This window comes from Alligator mississippiensis, chromosome 4 (assembly GCF_030867095.1).
Source record: "Alligator mississippiensis isolate rAllMis1 chromosome 4, rAllMis1, whole genome shotgun sequence".
Classification (NCBI taxonomy): domain Eukaryota; kingdom Metazoa; phylum Chordata; order Crocodylia; family Alligatoridae; genus Alligator; species Alligator mississippiensis.
Window position 1 is genome coordinate 91273357 of NC_081827.1, and position 16848 is coordinate 91290204.

General features: G+C 46.5%; 2 protein-coding genes across 10 annotated transcripts in view; one reads left to right on the forward strand and one right to left on the reverse strand.

The window, feature by feature from the left end:
• WDR91 (WD repeat domain 91) overlaps positions 1-7194 on the reverse strand; it is a 23794-nt gene extending 16600 nt beyond the window's left edge. For 3 of the 5 annotated variants that reach the window (XM_019480887.2, XM_019480886.2, XM_019480884.2), the window contains exons 1-2: positions 3937-4121; positions 50-229 (exon numbers count right to left, since the gene is read on the reverse strand). In XM_019480887.2, the coding sequence (XP_019336432.1) occupies positions 50-229; positions 3937-4059 (303 nt within the window). In that variant the 5' untranslated portion in view covers positions 4060-4121. Of the gene's footprint in view, positions 1-49; positions 230-3936; positions 4122-7174 lie in introns of those variants that run through there. The other 2 variants (XM_059726314.1, XM_006261155.4) reach the window with 2 other exon arrangements.
• Positions 3933-16848, forward strand: part of STRA8 (stimulated by retinoic acid 8) — a 25627-nt gene continuing 12711 nt past the window's right edge. Inside the window, exons 1-6 of one of the 5 annotated variants that reach the window (XM_019480889.2) lie at positions 7301-7357; positions 8599-8618; positions 9078-9275; positions 11684-11759; positions 12998-13082; positions 13487-13639. In XM_019480889.2, coding sequence (XP_019336434.1) covers positions 9084-9275; positions 11684-11759; positions 12998-13082; positions 13487-13639 — 506 coding nt within the window. In that variant the 5' untranslated portion in view covers positions 7301-7357; positions 8599-8618; positions 9078-9083. Of the gene's footprint in view, positions 4015-7198; positions 7358-7427; positions 8619-9077; positions 9276-11683; positions 11760-12997; positions 13083-13486; positions 13640-16848 lie in introns of those variants that run through there. The other 4 variants (XM_019480888.1, XM_014595310.3, XM_006261157.4 and 1 more) reach the window with 4 other exon arrangements.

The window sequence follows — 16848 nt, forward strand, 5'->3', positions numbered from 1 at the left end:
GCAACATTTTAAAGCAAAACCCGCCAAGACAAAATGGACCAAGCCACACCTGAACAGTGTAGACAAGATAGTAGCGGAATAAACTGGTTTTCAACTTGTTCACTGTAGGCCGGTACATATCCTCCAAACGACTAAAAAGGCGCCGGTCAAGATAGTTCCAGTAATCCCGAAGGGCAGTGAGATCATAATTCTGAACAAACTGCTGCAATTGATCCACTATTTTATCCACCTATTGAAGGCAAGGGGGGGAAGTACTTTAGTTTCTCAGTCCTGTGACAGCTCTTCTGAAACAAAAGAATATTCACAACCTGATCTAGGAAGTGTTAACCACATAAAAACAGCCACAATCAAGGATTTTTTTTTTTTGGATTAGTACTTTAAAAAAAAGTAAACAGTATGAATTGTTTTTATTCAACACTACCACCCCTATTTCCTTTCAATTGCAGAAGTACAACTTAAAAAGAATACTACCAACCTAGATTTGGTTCAAATTATATTTTATAAAAGACTACCTTCTACAAATTTTATAGCCATCATAAATGTTCCCAGTTTGTTTTCTGCTGGGAAATATCAATGACCAAAACACCAAACATTCTCATTAAGCATTTGAAACCCAAGCACCAAAAACTTAACACAAAGATTAAACTAATTTAATTTATCAAATGTGAGAGAACAAACACCAGTCACAATGCATTTTTAATAATCTACTCCCAGTAAGCTACCATACATCAGCAAAATAGGCATAAAAAGCTGAATTGTTTACAAGCCTGCAGGCTTATACCAAGTCTCCCTTTAAGCTGCTTCTGAAATATGAAGGGTGTGGAACAAAGATGTGAGAGAAGGTTTTTAATTTAGTAATTTCTGAGAGTCTCTTTTGTTGAGTCTTAGAATGGCTGTTATGCTTTTTTAAATGGATACAATGTAAACAGATTAAAAATTAGCTTGCTGTTCATCACCACCTGTTGCCACATTTTTTGGCAATTCAAAAGCAACACCTAAATTACGTTCAGTTCCTTACTGGTCCTCCTGCATTAGAACACCAAATGCTGAGTCCCAGAGTGAGTCACATATTGCAGAATATTGGAACTAATTGTTCACCTGTGCTTGTTTTCAGTCAAGTTACTGATTGTAGTGTTGGTTGCAGAAAAGTCTGCCCTGTAAAACATCTAAACCTGGGGCCTAGAACATGGTTACAGTATAACCTAGGACTCAGGCAAAAATAGAAACTCACTGCCCTGCACAGAAACTATGCAAGTTCATTTCTATGGATCTTTATGTGTTTTCAGGGTTCATGAATTCTGTATAAGGTATATACATACACAGCATGATTGATCTGATGCCTAAAACTGTCCATAGGCAGTAATATTTTTGGTTAAAAGAACAGGAGTGAATTAAGTTAAAGCTGTTAATTCTGCTCCACACCTTTCTTCCCATTTCTTGTTGGATTTGTACTGTTTTTATTCATATCTGGCTACAAAGCTGCAAGCTAGCTGGAAGTCAGGTGGCAAAAGGTGTCAGAGGAGCTACAGATACTCCATACATACACATCAAATGTGCAGTGTTTACTAGGAACTATAAAATCTCTTCCAATTGCAACAGAAGGATGATCATAATCATAACAACTGTGCACTTCTATAGCACCTGGAACAGTGCTCCAAATGCTTGAAGCTACAGGGCGAAAAGGGTAGGGACAGATCAGTATGAATAGGCCCTGCTTAAATAAATACCCCTTCCCTTAACGTTCACTCTGCCACTATGGGAAACAGGCCTATTTGTTACACATGAGGCACCATGGGTCCAGGCCCACACAGAAGCTGCTAACCCCCTCTGTTGTTAGAAGGGGCAATTAAGCATACAGCTGGATACCTGGGGCAACTAAACTGAAAACAGGGATGGGAGAACAGGTCAAAGGTTAATAACGAGTGCTCCAGAGGGGGGCACAGAGCATACCACACCAACCAGAACGGGAAACAGGCCCATTTAACGCATGTAGGAAAACATGGGCAGGGACCCACAAAGAAAACTGCTAACTTCTCCTGGTATTAGAGGGGGTCACTAAGTGTGCATCAACAGATTCCAGGGGGCAACAAAAGTGAAAACAGGGAGGGAAGTAGAGGGTCAAAGATTAACAAATGCTCTAACTGGGGACAAAGCAGAGCACACAGGCCACAAAGGCTTGTTTCCCATTCTGGTACACGAAAGAAACATAGGCATATGCCCACATAGGAACATTAGCCTCCTGTTCTTAGAAAGGGCTATCAGGCGTGTGCCAACTGATTCCTTGGGACAATTAAAACAGTAACGGGGACAAGAGTGAAGGTCAAAGGTTGATAACAAGTGCTCCAAGGGGGGACACTGAGCAGACCATACAGGCCAGAATGGGAAACAAGCTACTGGGCCAGATGGACCTGTGGTCTGACCCAGCATGGTAGGATATAGGATCCTTAACCCTGTATAGTATGTAGTATGAGGGCATCTGTAGCTCATTAAGAAATCCTATTGCTCCCCCAAACAAACAGATCAGACCAGTTTCCATATATTTGCTCTTTCCAGCCTACAGTACTCTAACTCAGGGGTTTTCAACCTTTTTGGGTCAGTATACCCCCGGCGGCTGGTCAAGAAGGAAGGAGTCCCCCAGCAGCAGGTCCATGAGCAGTGTGGGAGTGATCAGCCAGCGTGCCAGCAGCATGGCAACGGCAAAAGTGCTAGTGGTGGAAGTGTCAGCAGGAGTGCCGGTGGCGTGGAAATGGTGGTGGCGGCAGCACACACTGCCAAGTACCCCCCGAGGCCTTCCGAAGTGCCCCCAGGGATACGCATACCCCCGGTTGAAAACCCCTGCTCTAACTCATTAGGTACAGGAACAAATGTGTAACCAGTGAAATGTTTCCCTTTCTCCCTGCCCCCTCCGCAAGAAAGATGACCTTGCTACCATCCTCCTCCTTCCTCCATCTCTTCCAGCTCACAGTCTTGGTCTTTCACATCCTAAAGGCTCAGCACCCACATATACAAGCAACTGCATCTCCTCCACTTGCCACTGGCCTGGCCAGCCTCACAGCTTTACTACATCTGGAGTTTAGCTTGTAAAGCCTCAAGGAAGCAAAGTGCTCTGCAAAGACAGACACATAACAGCACTGGCAGGAAAAGTCAGGCTCACATGCTTTCAAGCAAGGCCCACTGCAGCCATGTGCTGGCTGAGGAAGCATTTCCCCCAAACCAGAAGCAGGCTAAAAAGCCTGCCCTTTTCCACCAAGGGCCAGAGAAAAGCTGAAGACTCCAGGAAGCCCATTAGGGACCTAATTAGCAGGGATGGAATAGAGCCACAGAGAAATAGGGCTGGAAGGGACCTCCAGAGGTCATCTATTATAGTGCTTCTCAATCTTTTTTGGATCAGGACCCATTTGTAAATATTGATGGCCAGCCCTGACCCAGTGCCCCGCACTCCCGACCCGCTGCCTCCTGCCCCCCGGGGTGTATGGGGCAGGGGATGGGTGCGTAGAGCAGGAGGGGGGGAAGGGAAGCAGCCCCTCACAGGCTGCAACTCTGCCATCCTGCACAGGGAAAAGCCCCCGTTCCCCACGTTTTTTCTCCCTGGAAAGGAGAATCCATTTCTAAAGTCTGTTCCTGACCCTTTCATACATCCTCGCGACCCGCTGCTGGGTCGTGACCCGCGGGTTGAGAAACGCTGACCTGGCCCAACCCCCTGCTGCCTGGGGCAGGATCATCCCTCTCCAAACCATCATCTAAGCTCAACATCCCCCCGCCCCAGGTAAAGAAGGGGACCCCCCCAGTAGCCACCCTCCTGCTGCTGCCAGCGGCTCCCGGGAGACATGCAGCACGGAGCAGCCAGGCATCGCCCCGGGCGCCACCAGCCCGGCGGGCCCCGGGCTGCATCCCAGGGCGGGCGCTGGGGTCCCCTCCCGGCCGGCGGCGGCTCACCCGGAAGCCCTTCTCCCGATCCGCCTTGATCTCCGCGTCCAGCTGCTTGAGGGCGCCGGTGAAGCCGCGGAACAGCAGGTACTCGCGCACCAGCTCGTCCGTGCGCTCGGCCGCCGCCGCCATGGGGCCCGGGCAGGCGGGAGCGGGCACCGGCGCAGGCAGCAGCGATCGGCCCGCAGCTGCGCGCCCCGCCCGGCCCCGCCCACCCCGCATCCGCCTGACCGCCGGCCACTGCCCCGCGGGTCTCGACCTGGAAGGCGTCGGCGACGCAAGAGTTTGGGGGGAAAGGACGTGTAGGGCGACGGCTTTCGAGGCAGTGGGAAGGGCGGTAGACAGCTGGCAGGAGGGGGCATCTCCTTCTCCTTGCCCTGGGTGAGGGGGGTCATCGATGCCGGGCGGGGCGTGGGAAGGGGCAGCGGCTTGTCCTGGCGTGCTGGGATCTTCACCGCTCCCCGGAGGGGATTTGCGGTGGATTCACGGTTAAACAAAATGTCCTCGCTGATAGTAGAATCGTAAAAAATGAGGGTAGGAAGGGCCCGCAGGAGGCCTTCCCTCCACTCAAAGCAGGACCAGCCCCAACTAGGTCATCCCAGCCAGGTCTTGAAAACCTCCAAGGATAGAGCTTACACCACCTCTCTGGGTAGCCTGTTCCAGTGCTTCACCACCCTCCTAGCCACCAAGTGTTTTTCTAATATCTAACCTAAAGCTCCCTTGCTGCAACTTGAGACCATTGCTCCTTGTTCTGTCATCTGTCACCACTGAGAACACTCCAGCTCCATCCTCTTTCGAACCCCGCTTCAGGTAGTTGAAGCCTGCTATTCATGAATGCCACGTGCCCCCGGACACCGGGTGGCAGGGCATGGCAAGCTCCTGCAGGCACTGGAGCTCCGGCGGGCGGCTGGTGGCCATGACACTGTAACCGGGGGGGGGGGGGGGGGGGGGGGGGGGGCAGGGGTCAGCAACCACCCACAGATGCTGCCAACGGCAGTCAGTGGCAATTGTGGAGGGGAAGGGGGGGCGAGTGGTGACCGCCTGCAGGCGCCGCCAGCAATGTCAGTGGCACCTTTTTGCAGGGGGTGCACCACCACGCTCAGGGGGTGTGCATGCACCTGCTTGCACCCCCTACACGTCACCAATCCTGCTATTCAATTCCCCCCCCTCAGTCTTCTCTTCTGCAGGCTAAATAAGTCCAGTTCCCTCAGCCTGTCCTGAGAATCAAGAATGCAAACACCCGCCCTATCAAACTACCCCCTTCTTAATACATCCAGGCAGGGAGAGGCTGGGCAATGGTGGGGCTGGTGGCAAGGGAGTCTGTATGCAGCTGTGGGCCTATCACTGCTGCCTGCACCAGTCCCCACTCCCCCTGGTTCAGTCCCACCTGCCCGGACCCCATGGCGGCAGTGGCCGAGCACATGGAGAAGCTGGTGCACAAGTACCTGCTGTTCCATGGCATCACCGGCGCCTTGAAGTAGCTGGACATGGAGATAAAGGCGGATCAGGAGAAGGGCTTTTGGGTGAGCTGCCACCAGCTGGAAGGGGACTCCAGCACCCACTGTGAGACGCGGCCCAGGGCCCGCCAGGCTGGTGGTGCCCAGGGCGGGGAGCTTGGTGCCCAGACATGCCAAGGGATGGTGCCTGGTTGCTCAGTGCAGCATCTCTCCCTGTAGCTGGGATCCTGAGGGAAGAACAAGCCTGTGCCCATGCACTGGCTGCAAATTCTTCATCCTCTTGTTGCTACCACCATTCAAAGAAATGGGTCCATATGCCTGACTGATCTGTTTACCTCACCCCTTTGGCTCTCTCTGGTAGTACCCTTAGTTCAGGGAAGCATTAGTTCTTAGCAATATGTTCTTCTCCACGTGTGTGTTTTGACACCTGCTTTTCTGTGTTTGAGCAATAAAGGACACCACACCTACAACCATATTCTTTCAGACCAAATACATAACTAATATGTGACAGAACAAAGAGCAATGGTCTCAAGTTGCAGCAAGGGCAGTTTAGATTAGATATTAGGAAAAAACTTTCTCACCAGGAGGGTGGTAAATCACTGGAACCCAGAAAGGTGGTGGGATCTCCATCCTTCTAAGTTTTTAAGGCCAAAGACAAAGCCTTGGCTGGGATGATCTAGTTGGAGACAGTCCTGCTTTGAGCAGGGGGTTGGACTAGATGACCTCCTGAGGTCCCTCCCAAATCCTCATTTTCTATGATTCTTTAAGGAAAGCATCTCATTTGACTTGAGTCATGTTTCACCATTTACACTTGAGCTGAATTTCTGAGATTTTTTTCCCATAAATTGATTAACTCTGGGTCATTAAAAGGCCTCACCCTGCTTCAAATACTTAGTGTCCAAGAAGCTGAATCAATGATTCACAACCAGGGTGCCTTGATATCCTTTCAAGGGTGCTGCACAATGTTAGCACCTGTTAGGCATGGAAACACGATTCACAAGAGAAACCCAGAGGTTGCAAACAAGGAATCCAAAAACATCCTGACTTGTGGCCTTTGTGAGTTCTTTCCAACAGCAGAATTGCTCTATTATTTCTCTGTAGTCAGTGAGTGAAAAACTAAGATCTGACATTGAACAAGGGGTGCCAGTGTCTATGAAAGGGTGCCTTGAGACTCTCAAGGGGTGCCTTGATACTAAGAAGGTTGAGAGCCACTGAGCTAAATCAGTTGTAGGTGCTTAGGTCCCCTGAGTTTGTCATAAGTAGTCGACAAGAGAGATAAGAGATCTGAGCACAACACACTGAGCATAGCCTGGGGATGCCCAGCTACACCTGAAGGCTAAACACGCCACGGGATTCCCGGCCCCAACCTCTCTCATTAGCAGCTCAGATGCACTCTCTGCAAACTACAAATCTCAGAATGCAATTCTCCGTGAGGGCGGTCTGCCCGCACTGCATGCTGGGAGTTGTAGTCCCCGCAGTCCCCACGGGAATGCAGTCTCAGAGCACGGGCTACAATGCCGATAATGCTCCCGTGGGGTTCAAAAGAGCTGTAAGAAGCGAGCGGACAGACGATGCACAGCCCCAGGACGTTACACATTGGCCAGAACCACAAACCGGGGGGAATCACTCTGACTGAGATAGGGGAGACGCATTCGTGCCTCAGTGAGGAGCAGTTGAGGTCGCGCTCGCCGCTTCCCGTGGCTGCAAGCCCCTCCCCCCCAATCTTTTCCCGCGCTTTTGTTGCCGGCCGTAGCAACAACTGCCGCACCAACGTTCTACCCCAGTCTCACCTGCCTTCCTATTGGCTGCCGGAGATGCCTCCTGCGCCCCGATTGGCTGCCGGCCACGTGCAGCTGGTGTTGCTGGTGTCGCAGTCGCCGCGTGGCTCTTGCGTCTATGGGTGGGAGCGAGGCAGCCAGCCCGGTCGCGCCTGGGAGCTGTGCCTGGGACAAGCCAGAGTGCGGGAGGAGGCTGTAATTATAGAGAGCTGGGAGGGGGGTGTGGAGTGGGAACAACCCGCCAGGGGCAGGGGCTACAGGGAGGGGTGGGGAGTAGAGCTAAGCCACCCCTTCCTTACCCCCATGCAGCGTGGTCCACCCTCCTGCTATGCTAGCCTACGTACTGGGCAGGCAGAGCCACCCCCCAGGCCTGGGACACATTGCTGCTGGAACAATTTGTGCCCTGCTAAGGGCTGGAAAAATCCAGACCAGAAACACCTGTACCCCTCCTTTGATTCTCTAAGATCTTTCTTTCTAGAGGCACAACGGGGAAGCTGGGGCTTGCTGTAGTGACTTGGTTTTGTTTGGTCTGATTATTTTTTTCCCCAATTGTGGAACCCTTGGAGCAAGTGATTTAGGCTGACTCCTAATCTCTCCTCCAGTGTGGTTTAGAAAGGCCAAAAAGTCAACAAGAGTTGGGAGTGGGAGGGAGACTAGGATCATTTCCCCCCACAAGCAGACATTTAAAAAATCCTATATCATTCACCATGTACCTTCGTGTTTTGGTAGTATTTTACATTAGAAGAGGGAAGGAAGTTTTCAGGACCAGAGTGTATAGGAGTATGAAAAGCTGGTGAGGCCTTTACTCTGACAGACCAGAAAATGGAGTAATACTGATGGCTCTGGTCTTCATACAGAAAGCAAACTATCTTTGATAACCCTTTTTAGCCCTATGCAAATTGTGAGATTGAGCCATGTTCAGATACTTTGTTCATGTTGCCAAGGTAATGGCAGCAAGCATTCCAAGACTCATTTCTGCTGAAGGACACCAGCTATCTTCTCACTGCTTGTATCTGTTCCTAAATCCAAATATTAAAGTCATTAATAGCATTTGGAAAAAATAAAAAATGTAACGTTTGATAAGCATTACACATTAATTTTTATTTATGTGGCATTTGCCATGATTGATACATTCATACAAACTCAGTAATCAAAAACAGTAAACAGATGCATTCAAATGTGGCTACTATTCCATAATGCAATACCAAACAAGTACACAGATTAGCAATAATTACCTTATGTTTTAATTTGGTAGGTTTCAGTACCACATCCATGTGTGGACTCCACCCTAATGCAGTTCTAAAATAGCATTATATCTTACTAGTTTAGGGTCTGATTCCCTGTAGTAACTGCGGCTAGAGCAGTTCTTAGAAACAAGATCACAGTTCTGTTTAACACATTTTATGTACGTTTCTTCCCTCCTCCCTCACTACTAGCATTTAATTGAAAATGGCAGGTAGGTATCTTTAAAAAAATCTATTAGTTTCCATGTGTAATATAATTTAATATGGCATCACCACTTAATAAGAAAACATTTATGATGTCACAGAGAGTTCTCACTTCTAGTAATTTAAATGGGAGTTGAAGGCATTGAGCCTCTTGCAAGGTTGAGACCAATGTATACCATAGAAAAAGATTGATCACAGCATTGTGGGGAAAGAAATAGTAGATTGCTTACCTGCCTTGGTTGAGTGTGTTTCAAGCCAAATCATCTGCCAGTAGTGGTGGATCAAGTACATATTGATAGTTCATATTTATAAGGCAAAGAAGAGAAGATTTTATCCTTTCATGATTTCCTGCAGGAAGTAAACTGGATTGCTCTGCTGCACCACACTGGACTTAACTTGTTTATCTGCCCACTGTGAGCATTTAAAAGTGCTATTTTTATTTAGTAAAACATAATGTTCCATTGCAGCTTTTGATGGAGACATCTGGAGACTGTAGCAGCCCATATGTCAGAGTGACTCCTGGGTTCCTAGCACATCTGCAAGAGTTGGAGCCCCGGGTGGTAAGAAGACGCTTATCTCAGGCACGACACCGGGCAACACTGGCGGGACTCTTTAACAGTCTGCGGGAAACTGTTTATTCTCAGTCAGACAATTTGGCATCAAAGGTACAGAAAATGTATTTGTTTGTGTGCACTTATATACATACAGGCACACACTCATATATATGCTTTACATGTGTATATGTTTGTAGGGAAGATTCATAGCTCTGACCACAGTATTTTTGGGACCACATGGCATTTTATCACAGGAGACTTCCTTGAGCCTTCTCCTTATATGCACATCACTTCAGAGCAGGCTAACTGGGGATCTTCTAATGCCAGTGTCAGTAGTTTATCATGAGACTTTTTGCCTGTAAATTTTTTGATTCTTCATAATGGCAGTATTTTCAAAGCTAATCAGGGAATCCCATGATTGAACTGCTTTGACAATGCAGCACTTCAGTACAAAATCAGAACTACTGGGTTATGGTCAGAAACAGTTGTAGGGGAAAGGCAGTTCATTAAGCCTTGCAAATTGGCTTATATCCTGAAGAAAATCAGGAAAGTTAGATAAAATAAAACATTTGAACAACATTTACTTTATAAAAAAAGGAAATTTGACACTAAAATGGTACAAAAGAGGAAGGATTTTATTGTGGTCAAGACAGGAAGAGGCCTTGGAAGACATGGTTCTATTCCTGACTCTGCCTATGATTCATTTTGCCAAATTACTTGTCATATGTGCTTCTGCTTTCCTGTTCGTAAAATGGAGAGAGTAAAACTTGCTCCAAAGGGACATCATCTTTGTAAAATGCTTTGAGATCCTTGGAGGGAAGTGCTCAAAAAGTGCAAAGTTTGGCCTGTTTTAACTACAGTATAATGTGGCTTGAGATGGTGCTCTTGTTACATTTTGAGGTACAACTAAAGCTAAAATCATCACTGTCTCAGGAACTCAAAGCCAGCAAATCTAACAAGGCTACCATTCATTTACTATTGTATTTGATGGGGTATTTCTCTTTGGATTTCTTGTAAGTCTCATAGATTTTTCCTCATCTTGGAATGACTACTTTGATATCTTAATAGCCCTACTGCAATTTTTATATGCAATGGAAAGCAGGATTTCTTCAAAAGCCAACACAGAAGTTCTTTCCCAATCCTTCTCTCTTAGTGTCTGGCTTATGATTATGTAAAACCTCAGGTTTACCATATTTTATCATATATAGTACGCACCTTGATTTTGAAGAGTGAGTAGCAATGGTTAAGGAGCCAAGACTGCTCACAGGCCAGCTGCCAGCTCCCAATATTGGATGGGATCTGCAGACCTACTTAGTGTACTAGGTCCAGAGCCACTTGCCAGATCAGACCTGGGTCCAGAGCTACCTGCTGGCTCCAGAATCAGGTCCCAGGTCCAACCCAGCATGCTGGTTCCCAGGGCTTGCTGAGTCTGGAACCATGCACTGGCTCCGAAGCCATAGTGCCAGGTCCAATCTAGTATGCAGCCCAAAGCTAGCACGTGGTCCTAGACCTGGTCTGATCATACAGTCCCGGAGCCAGCACAGTTGGGGAGGGGGGCTCCTGACAGGTCCAGAAATTTGGCAGCAGTGTAGGGAGCCATGGCAGCATTAATTGTCATAGCAACCAAAGCCACTCCCCCTGCCAAATTTACAGAACAGTGAGGACCTCCTTTCCTCACACCAAGTAACCCAATTTTCCCCAGCTGGTTTGGGGGGAAAGCTTTGGGTTATATGTGAAAAAACATGGTATATGTTTAATCTGTCTTTAAAAAAGATAGATAATTATGACTGTTCTCTGTAATCATGTAAATGTCTAATTCATTCTTGAATCCAGTGTTGGTTTTAGTCCCTGTAACCAAATTCACAGTACTGTAAACCTGGAATAATTGTATTGTTGGCAGTGAGGTTACTGCAGTTCGGTATCAGTATAACCGAGAGAAGGGTTTGGCCAAAGAGATCTTGTCTTATAATTCCTACCTGATATGATCAAAGAGTTGTTTATGTCTGTAGCCAGAAAACATCCTGCAAAATTTTAACTACATGCTTTTTAGACATCCCACAATGAATGTTAAGTTCAAGCAGAAGGAACAGTTGCTGGCCAGAGAGACGGTCAGAGTAAACCTCAAACCTGTATGAGAATACATATTACATGTGAATGAAAATTTTTATGTTTACTCTGATTCTTGGATTTTTCCCCTTTTTTATCTGCATCAGAGTAGCTGGCCACAGAATTGGCTTTAAAGGGTTTTGGAGACAGTTGGTAATCCTTCCTTCTCATGTCCTTGTGACAAGGTATTTAGCAGAATTCACAGCATGGTCCTATCGTGAGTGCTTCTTCTCTGACCTCAAACTTGCGGTGTCTGGGTTGTCAGCTGTGTACCTTAGTGCCTCCACCCACACCACCCCAGTCTCCATAGTTGGTAATAAAAAAAGAAAAGGTATAAAAACCAACTAAGTGTTAAAATGTGAATCCAGTCAGAATAGAGAAAGATTGGGTCTGTTTTCTTTTTTTATGTTTAGTGTCAGGTTTTGCGTAAGGCTAAGAATTATATCCAGGAGCTGGAGCAAACCTTGGGCACTTTGCTGAAGATGAAAGGTACTGTATGCCAATATTTGCCTGAAACAGCTTCTGTAAACCTGCTTGTCATTTATTTGTTAAATAGGGACAGATAGCAAGATGCAGCAAAGTGCCTGAGCTAGTATTAAGAACTGAGCCTAGATTTTGCCTTTTCCACCCTCAGAAGAAATCTGCCTCTCATTCCGCCCCGCCCCCCCCCCCCCGACTCAATTCCTACCTGGGTTCTCCCTTGACTGAGCCTGTGTGAGAGGCCCTTATCAACAACAAAAATATCTCCCCTTCCACCCCAGGCCCCATTCTCATTCATCTGATCAATGTATTGGCAGGGCTAGTCCTAGTCTTCACCCATGTATTCCAAGGGCAAGTAGAGGTATATGGCACATGATTCAGAAATAAAGTTGGGTTCCAGGTTGGAGTGAAGGACTGAAAATAGAGCGAAAAGATTTCCTCACAGAAATGTAGGGCATGAAAACTTTACTTAAAAATTTTCTCCAAGGGAGACAATAAGACATGCTGTATTTTTTTTCTTTTGACCTGGTATGTCTTCCCAGACACTTATCCATTAGGCAGTCTCAACACTCTGAGACATAACTGCTTTTTTCAGGATGAGGATGGCAGGGTGAAATTCTTTGAGTACCTGTTACAATCTTCAATCAACTGGTTCAATTTCTGTTGAGTTCTGTGAAGTTTCTGGGCATACACAGCTGCCCCAGCAGTGTTATCAGCCATCTGTCCTCACCTCTCTAAGAATCTAGAGACCAGAATTAAACATTAAACGGTCATTCCTTTGGGTGGCAGTGACTTGACTTGCATGCTGATGATTTAAAGCCATTCCATCCATTTTCATTAAGTTAAACAGGGTCAAAACTCCCTTTAGTTGTTCAACTATTACTACTTAAAAGAAAGAAAAATCACAGAACGTTGCATTAACTAGTAGTTGCATGGGCTTGCGTTCACTGGTTCTTACCACTGATTAGCAACATTATCAGTTCATGCACCAGTTCAGCATTATAAGATACCAGTAATTCTAAATTAGCATTATAAGGTACCAGTAATTCTAAATTAGCCACATTATCTTGGCTAGGGATCATAAGCTCCCCACACAACAGATGTTTCTCCCAGTATTATTTTTATAGTATCAAGAACTCCCTGACATTCAGGTCAAATTGCCATCATTACCCTGTTTGATTGGGACCAAGAGTGAGAGAGCTGCTGAACACTCCACTCTGTGACAGTTATCTTTCTGCTGACAACAGAGTCCTTCAGTCTGGAGGATGGGAACCCATCCAGCTTGGAGGAAGTCAAGGAGGAATATATCAAGATGTACTTCAACCATCACAGGTAAGGACTTGCACAAATCAAGAAATGATGCTGATATTTTGTACTTGCTTCCATCCATGTATCTCAAAGCACATTGCAAACATTACCAAATACAGCATCTCTGTCCCTGTGAGAAATACCAAAAATATACAGAGATGAGGAGGTTTCAGCTGCCAAAAAAAACTACAGATTGGACCCTTATATTCAAGTACATGAAATTCCATGCACATTTTTGGTTTTATTCCCAGTTAGTGCTTATGGTTGCCTTTCTTTTTCTTCTTCATAGTGCTTCTTTGCAAGGGGTTTCCGTTAGCTCTGCAAAGGAAAAAGTACCTACTCAGAAAGAAAGAGTGACCACAGTAAGGACCATTTTAACCTGGTTGAGGAAGCTATTTAGTTGGCTTCTCCCTATCTTTTCTTTCCAGCTCAGCATCACCCTCTGACACTACAAGTGAAAGTGGTTCCACCATGTGGTATTTGATTCAAGAATATGAAAAAAAAGATGTGGAAGGGGATGGGAGATCCGGACTTATGCAGTCCCCAACCACTTCATCTCCTGACCTGATGGAATTTGAACGGTTTGTGCGTCTTTATTTGAGACAACATTCAATTCCTTACTAGCACTATGACTCTGAACCCCAGTAGGCCCTGCACAAGTTATGGTCAGTCCTCCTCAGCCATATGGCAGCTCCGTAGGCACTGACAGAAATGATGTCTTGTCATACAACTAGCCACCTAAAAGTGCTTTACAGCTGTGCCCTGACAGAAGTGCCTGGCTGCAGAGTGCTTTAAAAGTGTCCCATTAAGTGCAGAGTGCCTTCATTAACTTCTGTCAGTGCACACCAGGAGCATGGCTGGGCTAATGCAGCCCATCCCCAATGTTGTCTTCAGGATTGGGGGGGTGGGGAGAGGGAGCTAGGTCTGGGGTTGACACAGCTTTGGGGAAGAGGGGGTGTGGACTGAGAGGGCTCTAGACCGAGCTCCCTTCCCTTCTCCCATCCTGAAGACAGCACCAGAGCCTGTGGGGTGGGGGGCAACACTAGTGGGGAGAGGCTGCAGACATGCAGCTGGCTTCAGAGTGGCACTTGATTCCCCCCCCCAAGGAACCAACAGAGAATGTCTTTTGGGTCGGGGGGAGGGGAGGGGAGGGGGAGGGAGTTGTGTAGCTGTAACTCATGGTGCTTCCTGTGAAGTGCCATGAGTTACAACAAGGAGGTGCACATCTGTCAGTGCCCCCTGTCACACAAGTCATGAGGATCCTTCAGCTACATGAAAGAGGTATAACATTCTTTCAAGTCTATTAGTGCTGTAGAGCAGGAGTCAGCAACATGTGGTCCATGGGTCGAATCCATCTTATAGTACCTCTGGATCTGGCCCATGGAACCAGCGGGACTTTGGTGGCATTTCAGCATCAGAGAGCTTTGCCCATGCTGGGGCCAGACAGCAAGGAGCAGCTGGGGTACACCCATGCCTAGGGTACAGGGAGAAATGGCAATTCTAGGTCAGAGCAGCAGACCATCTCATACCTAAGCTGGGTTGTTCCAGCCTGCGGCTCCGAAACATTGCCAGCTACTTCTCTGGAGTGACTGATGAGCAGCCGCTGGTGTGTGTCGAAATGGTCTTTACGTTGCAGTATGACCTACTTAATGACAGAAACAGCAGCTTTAAAAGGAGTAGCTACTGGCAGATTCAGGATCAGGGTGTGTTTATGTACCCAGTATAATCTATCCGGATACATGCTCCTGAGTGACTTCTTATCTCTGTGCCCAACTTCTGTTAATACCATTATGGTATTTATTATACATTTTCCCCAAAAGGAGAATATCTTAGGAACATAAAAAATTACCACGCTAGATCAGGCACAAGGTCCGCTGAGTCCAGTACCTTTCTCCAACAGCAATTAGCACTAGATGCTTCAGAGGAAGATATTGAAACATTACAGGTCAGATTATCTCATATTTGTGGCTCCTCTCTCCAACAGTAAGAGTTTGGCCAAAGCTGTGAAGCATGAGGGTCAGCATCGCTTTCAAAAATTGTTTTTGTTGTCTGGTTAAATGTTCTGTTCTCTTTTAAACTTCCGCAGCCTGCTTTTCTCGGCCACACTGTACAGAATGTTTTCTAAGATTTCCTTTTGTTGTTGATACGGTTTTCGTAAAACCAAGCATGGAGTTGTGCCAGCAGGTGGCAGAGGCCTGCAACTTTTATGCTATTATCCTTTACTCCTGTGAAAATCAGACAGAAGGTAATTTGTAGGCAAGAAACATTTACAGAACCTCAGAATATGCTGCATAAGTACTTCTGGAGGGAGTAAGCCATGCTTCACCTCACACTACAACATAGTGTGATAAGTGACTAGTGGTTTGCTCTCTCCCATCCTTACTGATGCACGCAAAGCAAGATGAACAGTAGTGTGGGGACTTGCAGTGTTTTCTTGGCAGCTTCATGGCAGACTGCAGTTGCTGCACATTAACTCCCTTTCACAAGTTGGTCTTCTTTCTTTCTGACACAGCACAGTAGTGACCTAACCAATAAGAAAAAACTCATTCCTTTGGTGACGTGACAGTGCACCCACTATCTCCAACCAGCACTACAAATGCATCTCTTTTGAAAAGACTTTGTTCCTGTCACTTAGATGGACTGTCAGAAGCTGCAGCAGCAGAAACACAGAATACTGTCCCTTGTAAAATGCTGCCAGCTTTTACCAGCCCATAAAGACATCAGTGGTTAACCATTCACACTTAGACTTTTAACACAGCAGCCTGATACTAGTTCATCCTTTCAGATAAGGATGGCACCAGCTATTCATTACAGTTATCAATGAAACTGAGACCTAATTTGGTGGGCAGTGCACAAAACTATAGTAATTGTCCTTTGTGAAACCCCCCCAGCAGCTACTTGTGAGTGTTTCAGACCAAATAGTAATTAGTAATTGAACCTGTATAGCTGGTAGATCTATTAGACAAGCTTTCAGGAATTTGCCCTTCCTCAGATCTGGGGTGGGGGGGGAAACAGATGCTGCCTAAGCTAAATAGTAGATAACGTAATGACTTCTGTTTAACTCAGGAGTGGGCAAAATGCAGCCCAGGGGCTGGATGCGGCCTGCCAGGCCATTCTATCCGGCCCGAGGGGCCCCTAAAAAATTTAGAAAATTTAATATTAATCTGCCCTGGACTGCCTGTCATGCGGCACTCCATGGCTTGCTGAAACTCAGTAAGCAGCCTGCTGCCCAAAATAACTGCCCGCCCCTGGTTTAACTCCTTTATGCAAATAAGAAGTCACTTACAGAAGTGGAAGAGGGCTGTAAAACTGTGGAGTAAAGAGGAGTTCCTGGAAGTAGATACAAAACAAATAAAGGGGAGTTGAAGTAGATAACCTAATTACATAAAAGAATAAGCTCATTCTAGAGGAAAAGGGTCATTGTTACCTGTGCAGTACAGAGGGCTTAGTGGAAGCAGCAGGAAATGGTAAAGCGCCATAAGGCTGTTGTCTGCGTTTAGTCCGTGGTTTTTACTATTAAGTTAACTTGTTAATTTTTGTTCCCAGGCCCATCTTCTGAAGGTGTTCTCTAGCTTTCCCTTAAATACAAGGACGGCAAGGTCAGAAATGGAGTGGTTGTTCTGTGAAAAGCATTATTCTGCTGGAGATAGGGTATTTCTGTCCTTTATCATTTTTCTGTGAGATTTCATTCTGGAGTACAGTCATTGTTTAATTTCATTTACACAGTTTCCCTGAGGGTATTTGGTGCATTGGATGAGATGTCAATCATAGAATGTGGTATATGTGTAGG